We start from the raw sequence: 19,250 nt of genomic DNA on the forward strand, positions 1-19,250 counted from the left end.
ATGAGAAAAAAACAAACTTACTTTATCTGAGAAATTGATCCGTTCAAATCGAAGAGCTCGCTCCAATGATTAATCATATGATCTCTATTATTTAATCAAACAAACAAAGGACAATAAATCCTAGAAAAATTAAAAAACTCTAGAAAAATAATTTCTAAAAATAACGTACTTTAAAATTAAAAAACTGGTTTAAAATTATAAAACTGGCTTATAAGGTAACTATTTATATTAAAACTCTTTAATATTAAAATAATCAAATCTCACTATTTTAAATCAATATCACAATTAAAATGTCATTTTCTAAATGTTTACGTAATATAAAATATAAATAATCTTTATATACTATTACATACAAATATTATTGAAGTATATTAATAACAATTATACATAAAATAGTTACATAAACAATAGGAACAAAAAATTATACAATAAAATACGTACCCGAATGACCGTATTATAGGAATTGGTATTTTCTTTATTTATTAGAATTGGTAATTTTACATAAATTAATAAAAAAATAAATTTATTATATTAATTTACAATTTTTATAATTTTAAAATATATTTTGTAATATATTTTTTTTAATAATTAATTTTTAAATAAACTATTTATTTTTTATTATCATAAAAATTTATTTAAACCAAAATAATTACATATTAAAAATAAAAGTGTTGATACATCAGTCACTCAGTTAAATATAATTTATTCAAACCAAAACAATGAAAGGAAAATAAGAAGCTGGAACTAAAATTCGCCAAACCTAAAAATCTTTTCCCTCCTTTCTCTGAATTATGTTTTGTTTTCCCTCCAAAATAGAGTGACAACATTTCAGTAATTTCTTCTCAATCCTATTTTCTCTATTCCGCGTTTAGTTTGTGTTCAACCCTAGCTCATCCATACACTCAAATCAGGGATCCCTTCAGCACCCCTTCAGCACCGTTATCGTAGTTATCTCGTTGTGCGGTGGCTAACCAGAGACCAGAGGTTGGTAGACTATTTGCTTCTTCAGTATCTCTACAGAGTGTCACTGTTTGCTAATGATGACAAGTAGAATGATTTTTTTGTTTTCAGAGATTTGAGATTTAGTTGTTCGTGAATTAATGTTTTGTATTTGTAATACATGGTATGGCCTCTCATATTTTAATTGTACAGTTGAGGCTCTGCAGTCATTGTTGTACTCATGTAATGTTGACTCAATTGATCAATCATTTGTGTTTTTTATTTAATTGCTAAGACATGATTTGTATATTGTGATGGTAATTATAAAAGTAACACATGAATTTTAAACTTACCTTTCTATTCAATTTGTCAAACTGATCCTAGAGTGAAATTTTTGTCCTTAGATTTTTTTCTTACTCATCTTTCGAAACTAATTCTAAAGAACTTGACTAGGATAAACTCTCAAATCATCTTACTAGGTTTATGTTTAACTCATTCTTACAAAACTGCACTCGTGTATTATAATTTACCATCTTCTCATCATCTGATGCTTTTATTATTTTGAATTGCAACTGCTGTAATGAGACTGAAATTATAGTCTGCATAAGCTATCAAACAGAGTAAGAAAAGCTGCACTAGATGTATAGAGTATTTGGCAAATGATATCATTTAGGTGGCTATTAATATATTATATTATATGAGACTTCTCTTGTATGTTGCACAATCATGTACAAAACATAATTTTGATGATTTTAAACAATTTGAATGATTATATATTTGACGTTTTAAACAAAAACAACTCTTAAATGAAATATGAGAACAAATAATTTTAATCCTTAAACTCAAAATAACAAAAGTTGAGATCAAAATCCAATAAAAAGAAAATCATGTATCTTTCTTCTAGACTTGAGCATAATAAAACTAGAAAATCATGTTAACAAAAGTTTATATTATATTTAATAAAACTAGACTGATTATACTAAAAACTAATTAAATTATTTTATAGTTCAAGTTAAAGAAATTGAATCTTAATAATTTTAGCACAGTTAACTGATTAATGAGTTAATTATGTTAACTGCGTGCCTTTCTCAATTAAATTCTTTTTTCTATCAAACCGTCACAGATGCCCTCTTCCTCTCAGCGCTCATTCTTCCTGCCATCTTCCTCGATTAGCTCTCTGGAACTTCCTCATTGGCTCCTTTCAGATTTTCTTCTATCACCATTGTCACAGATTTTTTGCCGTCATCGAAAGTCAGCTGCCCTCTTCTTACCTGTCGCCGTCCATCCCTCCTCTCGTCTCCCTCGATTAGCTCTCTGGGATTTCCTCATTGGCTCCATTTTCGCTCCAGCATCAATGGCTTTTGATATCTTTTTCTAGTAGGAGTTGACTCATCGTTTGCATTGGGTTAGGTTTTCTCAAACTTATGATCTCTACTAGCAGATAATTTTCAATTGGCCAAACCTTTTTCTTTTCTATTATTACTTTTAAAGATTTCATCTTTTAAATGAACCAACCTCACTATTTCTGTAGTGTCACATGGTTTGAAATATTGAAGTCCCCTTTTTCTATAAAAATAGGATCTTCCATGTTTGAAATGAACCAACCTCACTACTATATAAATAGGATCTTCCATTTATTTGCATTACACTACTATAGCTATTCTTATTTTATAAGTATTGTTGCTCATAAATTTGATCCTTCTGTTTCTGATGCAAACTCTATTAACCGGTTACAGCTGGCTGAAATTATTAGGGGGCTTAGATTGGAGCTTTGTATTGTTCTATTATTTGTTTTCTTTCTCGCTCTGGTGAAGTATCAAGGTTTGAAGTCCCTTTCTGTTGTTGTGTAAAGATTGCTGATTGTTATAGTAGATTTTCTTTCTTAGAGGGTTTGGTATAAGCGAATTATTTTGACTTTTGCTTACATTGAAACCTAAGCATAAGATGTATTGAAATTCAGGATTCAGTAACTTTCAATTGTGGAATTTATCCTGAACATAGATAGAAGCAACTATAAATTTCAGTACCTGTTGAGAAATCCAACAGTGGTTGTATAGTGCAGGCCTGTTGCATAGGTTTTGGTTTTCAAAGCAAAAGTTTATCACAGCTGCATACTCCATGCTGGTTTCACCTTCCTGTCCCTAACTCCTTTAACAGAATATGGAGCAGGCAAATAAACATAGAAGAGAGGTGGGGTTCCAAGTAGGTGATTTAGTGTACCTTAAGTTGCAACCCTATTGTCTGAAATCGTTGGCTCACAGACCTAATGAGAAGCTCAGGCCCAAATTTTATTGTCCTTATACAGTCAAGGAACACATACGGGTTGTAGCTTATAATCTGGATCTCCCTGCGCACAGCAGAATTCACCCGGTCTTTCGTGTCTCCCTCCTCAAGTGTGCTGTCCAACCAACCACTCCAGTTCAACCCCTTCCACCTACACTTACGAAAGATTTGATGTTAGTGGTCTATCTAGTCTAGTGGTCTATCTAGTGGAGCTGCTCGACGTTTGCACTTCTCCAACGGGAGATTTGGAAGTTTTACTTAAATGGTAACATCTCCCATCCGTTGAAAATAGTTGGAAAGATGCTACAACCATCAATACGGAATTTCTTACTTTTCACCTTGAGGACAAGGTGAAACTTCATGGAGGGAGTATTGATAGGTTTAGGGGGAAGGTTTATGTAAGAAGAAATAAGGGGGATAGACAGTTATAACTGTCTGGGGGTTAAGCTATTGTAAACAAACTATTATATATAGTTTGGACAGGGTTGTTTTCTTCAGTTTTTTCAGTGTTGTTTAGACAAAAGGGAAGTGAGAGACAGGTTCTCTCAAAAGACCTGGTGTTGTGTGTGCTTGTTATACTTTCTGGGTAGACCAAACTGTCTGGTCTCTTTACAAGATCATCCCTTGGAGTTCTTTGGGGACATAACAAAGTCCGGGTACCTATTACACACACTTTTATTCGTTCTTTTTGTTGGCTTGTTAATCCGATCTAGTCATCCACTTCTAATTCAATTGACACCAAACAATTAAAAATTATCAAATTTTCATTATGTAGTTGCAACAAAATAAAATAAGCTATTTAATTCTTTTGCAATTTCATATGCATTCTTCCCATTCATCCACGATTATATTCTCATACTTTTTGCCCATTTTAGTCATTCTCATATACAGTTATGGATATCATAACACAATGTATTATAATTTTGTTAGGTTCTCTTGATCTTGTTTTTGGTCCTGCTTTAAGACCTATGTGATAGTGTGTGAAAACATGATAGGAGGATGGACAAAAGAGGTTATTTGATTTAGTTTTAGTTGAGTTTTGTTCTAACTCTGCATTTACAATCTTAATCTAAGGTTGAGAATTGTATTCTTTGGCTTTGTTTTCCAAATTCAAGTTTTGTTTCTTAGCTTTCTAGTACAAGAGATGGAGAAAAAGAAGCAAAACAAGAAAAAAAGCTTGAATTTGGGAAACAAAACCAAAGAATGCAATTTTCACCCTTAGATTAAGATTATAAAAAAGGAGTCAGATCATAACTCAACTTGGTAACACTGCCTCAAATTCTGTGGTAAAAAGACTTTGATAATGAGGTAAAGGGCGTGCATCAGTACTTAAAATTCTGCCCCATTTGTTCGTCTGTTTATTTTAAATCAATTTTGCAGTAGATAATGATATACTACTGAAGTTGTTGATTTTGCAGTACGCTGGATTGTTAACAGGGGTCTTTTGTCTGTAGATTTTCATCTGGATACAAGTAAAACAAATATATTAGATCCATTAGGTGGTGTTCAAATTGAAAGAGACAAGATGGCTGGCCAATCAAACCATGAGCTTTCACTGTTTTCAGCAGAGGAGGTATGCTATTTGTGCTGGAAAATCTTTTTTTAGTTTACATTGTTTAAAATCTTAATATATATGATCATTTTGTCTGGCACTCAGCTTGAGTTCATTGCTGAGGATGAGATCGTGGACATTGTGCCCAATCTAAAAATGGGACCTCTCAATTTCATTTGTGTAAGCAAGAATTCAAACACCCAAAACTGGTTCTATTTTGCAGATCTATACACTTTACATTTCTTATTTGTTAACAATGACAGGGAGATTTTGGCCCATTTACGCCTCAGATTGTTACTCAAGTACCGCTGTGGTTGGCCATTGCTCTCAAGAAGAGAGGCAAGTGCTCCATTCGGCCTCCCCAGTGGATGTCCGTAGGTGAGCTTCCTTTCTTTATTATTCCTCCTTCTCTTCTCTCATCCCTAGACTCCTCCCAACAATCTAACAATAACAACGATAATGCATTAACTGTGAACATATTCATAGGTTAGAGGTGCTGTTGCGAAAGAAATTTGAAGAATGTTTTCGTAATGTGTTTTTGTTTCAAGTACTTCATGCTAGTTTTTTTTCTTTCTTTTTATGTTTCATTCTGTATTCATCAAAACGGAAAGTTTGTTTGTCATGCTATTTTGGGTCCTTTTAACTCTTGATATTCACTTTATGGTGTTAGAAATGTTATTTGATTATGATAAAGATATAACTGAACTTTTCTGGTGAGCTTTCTTTCTGGCTAGTGTTATTTTTTATTATGGATGATTTCTCGACAAGTACTGTTTGCTCACGCATTTCCTGCTGAGCTGAGTACTGTTTGCTATAGACATCTTTCTGGTTAATACTATCAACTAAGTTTTCAGTTGGTACTGTTCACCATGGATGTTTCTCTGGCCAGAATTGTTTAGAACCCACATTTTTCTAGTGAGTTTCTTTTTCAAGCCAGTGTTATTGTTTGCTAATGTTTTCGGATAAGTACTATCCACTACTGACGTTTTGTCTAAGTATTTTTTCTTTCGGTAAGCTATTTCTGGCCAACAACCACCACAGACTGAGTACATTTTCCTGATCCCTTCGTGACATGTGACCGTTTTTAACATGCTTGATTCATAATACATACCTTTCAGTTGGAGAAAGTGTTAAATTATCGTTTGAAAGACATGATTTGATTATATTAAATAGGATGTTATAGAAAAATATCTTACTAATTCATATGGTTAGATATTATTTTATGGCTTATTTTTTTATCTCTCATTTATTATATATAATAATTCTCACGCATTATAAAATATTATACAACGCACAAAATTCATTAATTTTTTTCTTGCTTTCTCTTTTATCTGAACATATCATCTTCCACCATTTGTTTTGTCACTAATTATTTCATCAATGTGAATGTGCTAGGTTTCTTGGCAGCAAGAAACCCAGGACACACTCAGGTTAGCACACCAACACACACAACACTCAATCTCACAAGGGAACATACTGTATTATTATTCTTGTAAAAAAGAACAGCATCCAAGGGAGCAATTCTCGCCTCACACAGGATGTAATACTCCTGTCAAAGCAAAGATACAAAACAGAAGTGTCCTGCCTAAGACACTCCTCCCCCCTTATATAGCCAAACCCTTACACAAAACACATAATAGCCAACCGCCTAACTGCCCTCCTAATCCTCCTAACAACTATGTCCTTATCTCAAACTCCTCAGGTGTCACCACTTTCTTGGTCAGTGCAGGGTCTCCTCTAATCAGCACCTCCCTTTCGCCCTAACCAAAACTCATAGTTAAGTTTTTCCAGTTGATCTTAACTTCCCCTAGTAAGGCCAGCCATGTTACTCCCAGAATTAGATCCACACCTTCCAGCTCAAACAAGTAGAATCTCTTCTTCACCTCCAAACCTTCCATCAATAAAGGGATGTCGCGACAACATCTACTAGTTGTCTTCTTATGTCCATCACCCAAGCAGACTTTGTAGGGAGGGGTTTCCTCTACTACCAGGCCTAATTCGGCCACTAGTTTAGCCGAAATAAAATTGCGGTTGGCACTACTATCAATTAACACTAGTACTTGTTTCCCTTTCACCCATCCTTGTAATTTCATAGTATTGGATTGTGTCAAGCCCCCTGCTGAAAAAACCGAGAGTTCCATTTGCCTCTACTTCATTTCTTCCTCCTCTTCCCCTTCACCTTCCTCCTCATCTTCAACCATGATCAGTATCCTCATTTTTTTTTGGATGCCTATGGCCTGAGCTGTAGGGGCCCCTATAGTGGAAACGTCTCCCTTCTCTTCTTTGGATATATTCTGGGTAAGGCAGATTCCTTATCCCTTGTTCCTATTTTCTCTTGCAGTGTTCCCTCCAATCTTGGAACCCACTATGGTGTTGGCCCCATCTTTCCTTGCGGTGCTTATGTAGCTAAAGGTACCCTGACCACTTTTGGCCCCTTTAAACGTTTCGGTTCTGGAAATGACACCAATTCCTCCTTGATACCTTCCAGAAGATTGACTTTCTATTAGCCACTCCTCCCCATCCTTGGCTATCTCCATAGCCCTTAACAACTCCCTAGGATTATGGGGCCTGATTTGGCTCCTAATATCATTCTTCAAACCCGCAAAGAAGTACCCCAGTAATTGTTCCTCTAGCAACTTAGTGGTTTGAGATACTAACATTTCAAATTCCTAGATGTATTCTTCCACTGCCCCCCCTTTGTCTTATAGCAGCCAGCTTTTCAAAAACAGATCATTTGTCTCTTCCTCCAAACCTCCTAATCAAGGCTTCTGTCAGTTCCTCCCAAGAAGGGTTCTTGGTCTTCTTTTTCCAAAATCTTAACCAATGATTGGCTCTCCCCTTAATGCTAATGAAGGCCAGTCTCATCTTCTCCCTGGCTGAAACATTTTGCACTTCAAAGAACTTTTCAGCTCTTGATATCCACCCCACCGGATCTACTCCCCTCAAAGGTAGGTAATTCTACTCTTTTCATCCAACCCTTTTGTATTTCCCCCTTTTCTTCCTCCATATCCTCTTCAGGTTCTTCCTTCCTTCCTATTCTTTCCCCATTAACTGACCCTTGACTGCCCTTAGAACTCCTATCCTGGTTCTTTGATTTCAGCATAAGAACTTTTATCATATTTTTAAGTTCTTTATCATTTTCCCTGGTATCTTCCTTGAGATTATCTATGGCTCTCCCTTGTTCGCTGACCGGCCTCCCCAATGTACTGATTCTCCCCTCCATGTTCCTCCTTTTTTTGTAATCCGGCAGGTTGGACCAATTGATAGGTTTCACGACACACTCATGTTAGCACACCAACACAACACTCAGTCTCACAAGGGAACAAACTGTATTATTATTCTTGTAACAAAGAATGATGTCTGTAAGCATCCAAGGGAGTATTTCTCCCCTCACACAGGATGTAATACTCCTGTCAAAACAAAGATACAAAACAGATGCGTCCTGTCTAAGACACTCCTCCCCCCTTATATAGCCAACCCCTTACATGAAACACATAACAACCAACTGCCTAACTGCCCTCCTCACCGTCCTAACAACTATGTCCTGTTTTTTATTTCCTTTCTCCTTACATAAACTCTCAAGGTCCTATCAGAATGATTTCTTTCTTTTTTATTTTTCCTTTCTCATACTGGTTAATCAATATGTAGAGGACATAGTACTGTTTCTTCTTTTTTTGTGTAGGTTAAAAAAATCATGTGAATATTATAGTTGTGTTCTGGTTAAACAGTAAATGATGCAAGAAATATAGATCTAATATTTTCCAATCCAATACATTTGTTTGTGACTAGAGAAGTTGAGTAAAGTTTTGGAGGAAGAGCGAGACTCTCAAGAGATGTCAGATCAATTGCCATTTCATTATGTGGAAATCTCAAGACTTCTTTTTGATCAGTAAGTTTAGGGACACTAATCTTGGTTCTGTTAGATGCTGTTATTTTACTATTCCAGCTTACCTTTTCTTCATTAAATTTTCAGGGCACGTGATAACATTCCCGATTTATATATGGTGAGATCCTTAATAGAAGATATAAGAAATGTAAGGTTTCATAAAGTTGAAACCAACTTGGAAGAATTTAATGGTCGTACAATTGCTGTTAAGGTAATATTTATAGCAGGATCATGCTTTTTTAGCAAGGATTTGATTATATGTACTGATGTATCAGTGATTTTCTATTAAATAGGATTTTTCTAACATACAATCATATATATGCTTCCTCTCATTTAAATTTAAACTTTCACAAGTCCTTGTTGGAAGGTAATACAACCATTCTCTATAAAAGTAGTTGAGCCACAAGTTATAAGATCTTCTCATCTCATTTGTGCTTCCGCTGCCAATGTTGTTATAAATAGGGTCTCCATATAGCTAAATTTAAGGGAAAACAAGTGAAAGATTTGAATATAACAAATTCTTTAGCAATTGCACAGTCCGACAATTAAAATCTTCTGAATCCAGGATATGTTTTGTAGTTTGAATCTGAAGTCTATTTTTTTTATGCTTATCTCTTGCATCATGTCCTGACATTTGTAAATTTAAAAGTCGCCAAAGAAGACAATTTTACCTTTATACCACAGGACATAGCTCATATCGAATACTTGCATTTGACTATAGAAACTCAATTATACAATTATTGAGATTAGGAGTGAAGAAGGTTTGGGATGTTGGTTTTGTTACACTTCATTTTTAATAATTGCTTTGAGAATTGGATGCCTATGTCATTATTCCTCTCTTTGAAGCTTTTACTGTTTAGATAAGGTAAAGAAAATATAGTTGGAGAAAATAGGCCGTTAGTCTCATTACATGTCTATTTATGTCTTTGACGAGCACCTCATAATTCTGTGCATACTGCAGATAAAAAATTTGTCTGCAATGGAAGTGAATATTGTTCGTCCATTTATTGGAAGAGCTTTACAAGCATTTTATACGCATGATAGTCCAGAGTTGATACCAGACCCTGAGAGAGTTTCTGATAGAAGACCCCAAGCTGTCAACAATGCTCCCAGAGTACGTTTCCCTTGCATTCATTATATAGTTTTTGTTTATGCTTCAGATGATAAAGAAATTTATGTGAAGGTTTTTTTTTTATGAATTAAAAAATGAACATCACATGCATTATCTTCATTTAAAAGGAAATGGTTTTCATGCAATGAATATTTGTTTTTGCAGAGACCATTACGACGATAGTTATTATCTATCACATTGGCAAGCTTTAAAGGTGCATATGTCGTGAGATTTGCTTCTCAATTTGTTCGCATAATTATTTGTTAAGAATAGGAAAAAACACTTGGGAATTTACATGATTATGCAAATGTATCTGAATGTAGTTAATTTTATTTGTAGAATTAAGTATTTAATGTTGTCTAGTTGACACTCCAAATTGTTTAGTTAACCTTGACAATAAACACCACATTTAAATTATGAAAACAATGTTATTATAAAATAACATCACCCCAAGATCAAAGCAATTTAAATATTTGTTCTCACTTTGCACTGAAATATTAATTTATGCATATAAAATTAATGATAGTGTATAGAAATATTTATATTTATTTATTATATTATAAATGATAAATAAATCTTTTATAAAAAATTTTAAACAATTTTTATTTCAAAATATTTCTAATATGTTTATACTATAAGTTTTTAAAAGTAAAACGTTTCAAATTTGTATATTAAATCTAGATGAACGTTAGTTCCTTCAATTATCATGATTTTACTATTTTTTAAATTAAAATTTAACAAAATGACTCTTATAGATCGTAAGCATGTATAAAAATTATCTTTTTATTTAGAATATATATTTTATAATTTAGTTTTAATTATATTTGAAATTAAAAATAATTATCAAAGTGTAATAGCCCAAAAAAATATAGATCTAATAATATTTTATAAGTTATTCCAAATACAAAACTAACCTAGCTCTAATCAAGAAACATGCATGATATATACTTTGATACAAAAGTTTATAAAAAATGAGTACATTTTGGCTCTAAAGTCTAAAACATGATAAAATTACATTATTACACACATTATATATACAGAGAGAATCGGAGTTAATTACATCCAACCTCCTACTAGAAGATTTAGCCATGATGATTTGAATTTAAACTCTAAGACTCTGTTCACTTTGTTCACTTGGAGTGATTGGGGGAGATGATTTGGGAAGAGTGATTGAGGGGATTTGAGGATAAATATTTTTGTGTTTATTTGAGTGGATTTGAGAGTGGATATAGAGGTAATGTTTGTGAGAATTAGTGTAAGATTTGATTGATGTGACAGTTTTAAAAAATTTGTTTAATTAGTAAAAATTAAAGATTATCAAAATGCTACTAGTTATTAAAGTAATATAAAATGATAACTGTTAATGTTATATTTAATTGTAAAAATGTTTATAAAGACTAAAAAATTAAAAATGATTATTAAAAAGTAAAAAAATTATAATTTAGTAAAATAAATTTGTTTTATTATTATTTTTATTTTTATTATCATTATTTATTATTATTATTATTACTATTATTTTTTTTGTTATTATTACTATTCTTTTGTTATTATTATTATTTGTTATTATTATTATTATTTATTATTATTATTATCATCATCATTATTATTATTATTAGGATTATTATTATTAGTACTAGGGTTGGACAAAAATAACTTAACTGTACTAAACTATAGTTAACTGTACTGTTTTATATTAAAAAAAACTAATCCATTTTAACCAAAAACTATTTATACTATTATCTAGTTCAAGTTAGAAAAACTGAACTTATAATATTTTCAGTGCAGTTAACTGAAATTCTGTTCTTTTGTTTTTTGCTGACCCCATTCCCTTCTCTCTCACCACTTGTTTAATTGATTTCTGCTTCGACTTAGCTGCATGGCTCCATTGCAAACGTTACAGACGGGAAGAGAGAGAAATATTAATGGGTTTTAAGTGCTAAAATGTCCAAGTTGTTCTAGTACTTGAACACAAAAATCTTCAATCAAGTAACTTTATGAATAATAAACCATATAAAATACAGATAAACATGGATGATTTGACACTAATGTTTTATATTCAATTTTGAGTTTTGGTTTTCATAATTGACATCAGTTTGTAGATAAGTTTTACATGATTGATGTGAAATTTTAATTTTGATTAAATAATCATTTATCCAATAAAATGTTGTATTTGTATATATATAAGTTTTATAAACGTTGGTAAAAAAAAAATTACACGTGAGTAATATAAATGTTAGTTGAGATGGTAAAGGGAGTGTTATAAAAAGTGTTATGAAATAATCTTAATTTAAAAGTTTTGTTTTATGAATTACCTGAAGAACTTTTGCAGTGGAGAGCTGCGTCACTTTTGGTCTAATTTCATAAATTAATTGAAATGATGATAGCTAATTTGACCTGATTTGATTTGTTAAAAATTGTAGTAATATATGATCACTGTACACACATTAACTTGAGTAAAACCCACAGTACAGACACTTGAGTAATACCGCAGTATAGAAACTCGCAGAAACTCGAAGTAGAGAAACTCGCAGTACACAAACTCGCATTACAAAAAAGATGTCCTGATATAAGTTCAGTTATTAGTTAATTAGTATAAGTTTAGATTTTTAAAACTGAACTGTTAAATAGTACAGTTAGTTGTTATAGTGAGTAGTTCAGTTTTTTTTAGTTTATTAAAAATATAGTTAACTATAGTTTAGTACAGTTCAATTAATTATGTCCAACCCTAATTAGTACTTAGCCAAACCCTGCAAGTTAGGCTCTTGGATATTTCAAAAATTGAAACCCAATCTCACTTTTCTCTACCATTTTTACACTGCAATACTCCACTTACAAAAACCTTTAGAATGGAACTCATCAATAATACTCCTCGCTGGAAATGAAGTCACCGCCGACAAACCTGACCAAACAAGTGGGCAAGTTTCGACCACAACTTTACCATGTTAATTGACCCCATTCTACATGGCTCAACACCAACAACAACCATTGGTTTCTCGATTCACCACCCCTTCAACCCACCACAACAACAACACCATCACAACCCTCAGTAGCCTTTTTACGACCCACGCTTCTTCCAAAGCGCGTCCTCCGCTTCCTTCTCGCCACCACCTTCGGTGCTCTCACTTAACCCATCATGCTGGAACCGAATACCATATTTTGGGAACCAAATACATAATGTTTGGAACCGAATAAAAGAAAGTAGGAACCGAATACAGGTTCCATAAAAATTCCTCATACGCCTAGAATCGAATACGGGTGGTCTGGGAACCGAGTACACCTCCAACAAATCACTGTTCTTCATCTTCTTCAGCTTCAAAAGTCATCTTCATCTTTCAACCAGTTTGTTCTTCATTGTGAGTCTATAGTGACCATATAAATCATTGTTCTTCTCATGTTTTTATTATTAATCAAAATCTTGGACTGAGTTCTTTGTAATTAGAACATAATATGTGTGATAATTGGAACTGGAATTATAAATTACGCAGAGGGTAAATGAGACTTTGCACAACCAATCCCTCCAAATCTCTTCACTTTCGCGGGTGATAAAAAAATGATGCATCCCGCAAATCCTTTCAAATCGTTCCTTCCATTTCTTCTCAAGTGAACACATAAATCACTTCATTTCTTCACTCTCAATCACGTTTGAACAGTAAATTATGTTTAAGTGAACACAACATAAGAGTTGCATGGCTCTTCCTATAGTTAATATAAGAATTACAAAGAAGAAAATGACTAATTCTAGTTATTTCTAAATTTATAAACCAAAGGTAGAGTATTGCTTTTATAGAAAATTTTGGTCAGTGTCCAACCCCATCTTTTACACTTAGTCATAGGGGTTTAATCATGTGTGGGTTTTCTTTGTTGGCTCAACCTCATGCTTTGATGATCTAGTTTTCCTTGTACACAAGGATTTTTCCTTTGGGAACTGTGATTTGTTATGCTCAGCCAATGATGCAAGTTATGTCTTGACATTTTTTTCTGTGGCTCCACCAATTCTTGCATCTCAGTTGCCTTTTTGTCATTTTTTCTTTTTACTGCAAAATAACAAGATAACATTAGATTTCATATAACTCAATTATTTGATACCTCATTCTACATTTTAAACTAAAAAGGATTGTTTTGTTATTAAATACAATCAAATTAAACTTCATAAGTGTCTATTTTTATGTGAAATTTAGGGTATATTAGACACTTATGGCCTATTCTCTCCACCATCTATAACACCATTTAGTCACGCTACAACAATGATCATTGTAAAAGAAAACAAACAGACAATAAAAAGAAGATAAGTTAATAATAACTTTGAGTAATCTTAACATAAACTAAACTGGCATACAAACATAAAATAAAATAGAAATCCAACAAACAAAATTTACCATTCCAGCTAACATAAAGTATTCAAACAACATCTATGCATAAGATAAATCAAAATTATCCAGATTTATGTATTGACTTGAACTCTAGAAGTTTTGCATTTGTCACCAATATGAAATTCTCAAAGTGTTACAAACCAATAATGGTACGTGGTTTCCTTTCCTCATGACTAAGTTAGTCCTCTATAGTTTAATAGAAAAGGGGTCCTCTTATAGAAACCTCCTTCACTCTTTACCACCTAGATCCCATTCTCTATATGAGTTTTTGAATCTAATAGAGTTAAGGATAACTTCAAAATGAGTGTCCTAAGCATTCATAGTCAATGCATACCACTAAACTAACTTGCCACACCTTCCTTCTTAGGAAGAACATTGTCATACCAATAGTCATAACATCCTAACCATACATTCATGTATTTTTCAAATTCACCTCTTTATAATAACAATATCCTCATTCTCAATTTTCCTCTAAATTTCCTCAAAAAATAAGTTACCTAAACTATGACAAACTCGCTCAGCTAGATCACATACTCGTTCAATGAGCAATCCCTAAAGGTCTAATCACTACATGAATGGCTATCTCGTTTAGCAAATCTAACACTAGAACAAATTACATGATAATTTGCTCAGCTAGGTTAAACTCGCTCAACGAGTTTCTCTCCTTTAGCTCTTTGCCAAACTCGATTTTGGCTTTTGCTTCAATTAGACAGAGGGAGGCCTCCCTTGATTATTTACCAAACTCAATTTTGACATTCGTCCAACGAGAGAAGGGCTCGCTCAACAAGTCTCCATAACACAAAAGCTCAAACCCTGAAATTTGCATGTTCCTAACATACCAAAATTCATCTCAATTCTTCTTACAAGTCTCAAACACACCAAGAATCACATTAAGAAAATTTATCTCAGTTAATCACATCAATTTCACAATTTCATTACTCAATCCATATACAATAATGCATACATACCAATCCTTTAATTTCATAGCAAACACAAAACTTACATTTGAATTCCTCTATCTCATTTCCTTTAGTTAGTTATCAATAAACAAACATATCAAATTGTCATAAAATTTCAATCTTAATCACACAACAATAAATTGAAATTAAACAAGTAATTAGTTAAAAATTAGATTCTTTCACATGAGACAAACACTTTTTTTCTCACATAGTAGCTCTCTAGAGCTCTATAACAATAAAATCACCTAACCAACCAGATCAAAACCTCACATTCAAATCAAAACATGACATAATAATCATAGAATAGTAGAAATTCATTAAGAACAATATTGAATTGCATGTACTACCCTAAAACTGACTTAAAAAAGGAGTAAAACAAGAACTTACTCCATTTATCTCTTTGATCGGTTGATTTCGTAGAACTTCTTGTCATGAACAATTTTACGTTTTTAGTTGATAATAATATAATACATTTTTGCCGGATTGTGCGCTCCTTTCTATTTATAATTCTACTCCAAATGATTCTATCATTTATATAACAAGTTAAATAAAGTGACAGTATGAATTTAAGTTTTAATTTTTACTGTTACAATATTTTAAACTTAATTTACTCCATTAAAATCTAAAATAGAAGAACACTTTAAGTTTGCAAAAATTAATATTTATTTAATTATTGGATATAAAGTTTAAGAAATATATTAAATTTGATAGTGTAATAAATGCAAGAGATAAATTTTTTGTTTTTAGTAAATGTACTGTTAAAAGAAGTTCAAACATTGATTAAATAAATATTATAATAACTATAAAATAAAAATTAATATTAAAATTTATATTTATATTAAAGTTATAAAAAAATATAATTTTAAAAATTTATAAGATAAAATATTTTCCATTAATTTTTATAATGTTCAAATTACATAACGTTTAAAAATATATTTTATTCATTATAGGTAAATCTTTTACAAATAACAAAATCAGAAAATAAACTCGGCTCATAAAAAGAGAATCTAGATGTAAAACTATTAAATAAAATGTTATACAAGGATAACTATAAAAGAAACAAGAGATTTTTAAAGGAAAAGTTTCACACTTGATTAAAGAAAACCTAATTATGCGGTTGCTTCACCTCCATCTCGCGTTGGATCAATCGGAAAGACGTTCGCCTAAGCTCACATCATTTAAGATATAGTTGTAAAATAGAAAATAAACAACCATACAAGAAGGGTAAGCTGATATTATAAAAGATCCATTTATGCAATTATAAAACATCATACATTATAATGCATTTTCAATTCTATTCAGTTCTCAACATACATATGATTTTCAGACTCGACCAATCCAGATATATGTATTGATGTCAGACTATGACAAGTTTCTGCATTTGTAGTGGTAGAATAGTTTGTCCACCCTAAACTACCATACAAGGCTAGTCTGTTTACTACCTATGGACAAAGAACAACACACCATAGATTAGGACTTCCTTCTACTCTTCACCACATAATCACTTTCTCTATCTGAGATGAAGTGATTATTGGAACGTCAAGATAACTTCCAACAATATGTCCCTACATTAATACATCACTCTACTTAGAACCACCATCAAGAATCTCCTCCTTGGAATTCTCTCCCAAACCATACTTGAAAACATACATAACTTCATGCATAAAACCTAATAAAAATCCCATTGATGTTACTAAACAAGCCTTACATTATCATTATAAGTAACAAAAAATAAGAAAACAAAAGAAAGTAAACCTGCATACATGACGCCCAACAAAAAATTTAAGTTTTAAGTTTTTTTTTAAAGACAAGAACCCTCTAATTAGAATTTCACTAGTCAAAACACCCAAAATGAATAACAAATCATCCAAACTCAACCTAACAATTATCAACCAGTTCTCTATCATATTTCACTTAACTAAAAGCTTAAACAAGTTTCAAATGACATAAAACAAATCCAAAAACACAGTTTTCCCCATTTGATCATTACCTCAATTTCTCACCTATCAAAACCTCTTATTTTAGACCAAAAACCAACTTATAACTCAGCCTACTCTCTACTTCCCAATACTACATCAATTTTATACCATTTATATTTCATAACAACAACATTCACAAACTCATTCAAGTCCAAATCAAAATTATCAATATCATCTTGCATCAAATAACCAAGCACACTCATCAAAATACAATTAACACTAAACTAATAATTTCAATTATAACCAAATCAAAATAATATTACTCTTGACGACATAGCAAACATAAACTCAAGCATCATAACACAAAATTAAGGACAATATTAGTTTTTCTTACCGGTTAGACCAAATGACCCTAAAGAACCTCAAACAATTCTCATAGATCAAAGAGATATGTCGTTAGGACCATTGGTCAACAATGAACTAGATAAAGAGATCAAGTGACATATGCGTTATATATTACAAAATGTTAAAAACTTAATAATAATAGGAAATAGTTATATATATATATATATATATATATATATATATATATATATATATATATATATATATATTAAATAGTTATATTAGTTTGTTCACATAAAATGTCGAGATCATATTAACAATTGTTTTTATTTGTATTCTTAATTTATTGAATTATCAAATGCATTATATACAATTAAAAAATATTTTCCATATAAGTAAAATATAGTGCTATTGATATATTATTTTATAATTTGAATTTCTCACTGTTTGAAATTTAATAAATTTTACTTACACACTATCTTCTTCAAGCTATATTGTCTATAGAAATATATCAATGTGTATTTGTATATTTGTATGAAGAAAATGATATTCTATTGGTTATTTATGTTTTTAATCTATCTGGATCAATGATAATTACTTTCGGACAGACAAACATGAGATAAAAAAATATTGGTTTATAAATTTTGAAAAACTGTTCATAAATGAATTTGACTCTCTTTATCGTTTTCACGTTTCATCCCCACTTTCAAAGTTGTCCTCGTCATCGACTGAGAAAAGATAAGATTTGCAGTATTTCATCTGATTTTGACTGTACACTTTTGTTTTGTTCGAATTTTATGGTTACAAATTTACAATTACAACGCAGACTCAGCAAAAGATCGTTTACACGGATCATGCTTCCAAATTCATCGTCTGCAACATTAGTCTTGATATTCGAAAATATCACAGGCGAAATAAATGTTAAAGATAACTTTTTTGCTATTCCTTGTCTCTTAGTTATAAAAATTTATAAAAAATAATTTTTAAAATCTTTCGTGATTCTTTTAAATTTTATAAGTTTCAATAAATTAATCAATAAAACAAACATATTAAAAAATTAAAAAATTGTACATTCTTAAATACTTTTGAACAAGTTTAAGTCATGAAACATACCTAGGAAGAGATTCAAAGAATATACATGACAATAAAAAAAAAAAAAAAAGTAAGTTGTCATACAGTTATTCCACTGTCATTGTGTACTTAGAAACAAGAGTGCACGGGTAGTATCTATGTTTCATGAAACTATGTTTGAAACACTTGTGACTTATTTTCACTTTTTTTTCTTTCTCATTTTCAATATCCCAAGTGTATTTTGTTGTCATGCACAACAATTATTCATTTACCATGTACCCTTCACAGCTTATACCATGCAGGTTTTATATTTCAAAAATGTTCTTCTATGTTTTGAAATAAAACACACATATACTTAAACAAATATATCATATAAAATAATTTTTATATAACTTGTAAAGATTATTCTAAATTTTATTAAAATCATAATATTTTTATTAATAATAATCCTGTTAAAGTCAAATACTAATTTAATTTTCATTCATAATTACTATTTATGGTGTAATTATTTAATAAATAAGGTTATAAAACCAAATTAATCCCTGCCTGTACAAAATAATGATTATTGAAAAAGAAACATAAAACTTAACTTAGATTAGGATAAAGTTAAAATCTATGTTTTTATCCTTAATAAAAGATAAAGCAAAAAAATGGAGATTATCGTAATTTCCTTATGTAGTCACCGTCGTGACCTACAAAACAGGGGTCGCTTAACCGCCAGTTTCGAAACAATCTATGGGGTGTGAATGAAGTGCACCAACAACACCGGTTTTGCTTCTAAGTTTTTTTTATTTTCTTTTCTTTTGGTTTAAAAA

The 19,250-nt window shown here is 31.4% G+C and overlaps 1 protein-coding gene across 2 annotated transcripts; it reads left to right on the top strand.

The window, feature by feature from the left end:
- Positions 1–756: 756 nt before the first annotated feature.
- On the top strand, positions 757–10,112 carry LOC108327047 (DNA replication complex GINS protein PSF2). Of its 2 annotated transcripts, XM_017560730.2 has the most exons (9): positions 757–984; positions 2,063–2,344; positions 4,677–4,795; positions 4,880–4,954; positions 5,038–5,152; positions 8,564–8,663; positions 8,748–8,871; positions 9,622–9,774; positions 9,937–10,112. In XM_017560730.2, the coding sequence occupies exons 3-9, from the start codon at positions 4,748–4,750 to the stop codon at positions 9,952–9,954; spliced, it is 633 nt and encodes a 210-aa protein (XP_017416219.1). In that variant the 5' UTR covers positions 757–984; positions 2,063–2,344; positions 4,677–4,747; the 3' UTR covers positions 9,955–10,112. The 2 variants fall into 2 exon arrangements, with proteins under 2 accessions (XP_017416219.1, XP_017416220.1); XM_017560731.2 differs by lacking the exon at positions 2,063–2,344.
- Positions 10,113–19,250: the final 9,138 nt, after the last annotated feature.

Source organism: Vigna angularis, chromosome 2, assembly GCF_016808095.1.
Source record: "Vigna angularis cultivar LongXiaoDou No.4 chromosome 2, ASM1680809v1, whole genome shotgun sequence".
NCBI lineage: Eukaryota > Viridiplantae > Streptophyta > Magnoliopsida > Fabales > Fabaceae > Vigna > Vigna angularis.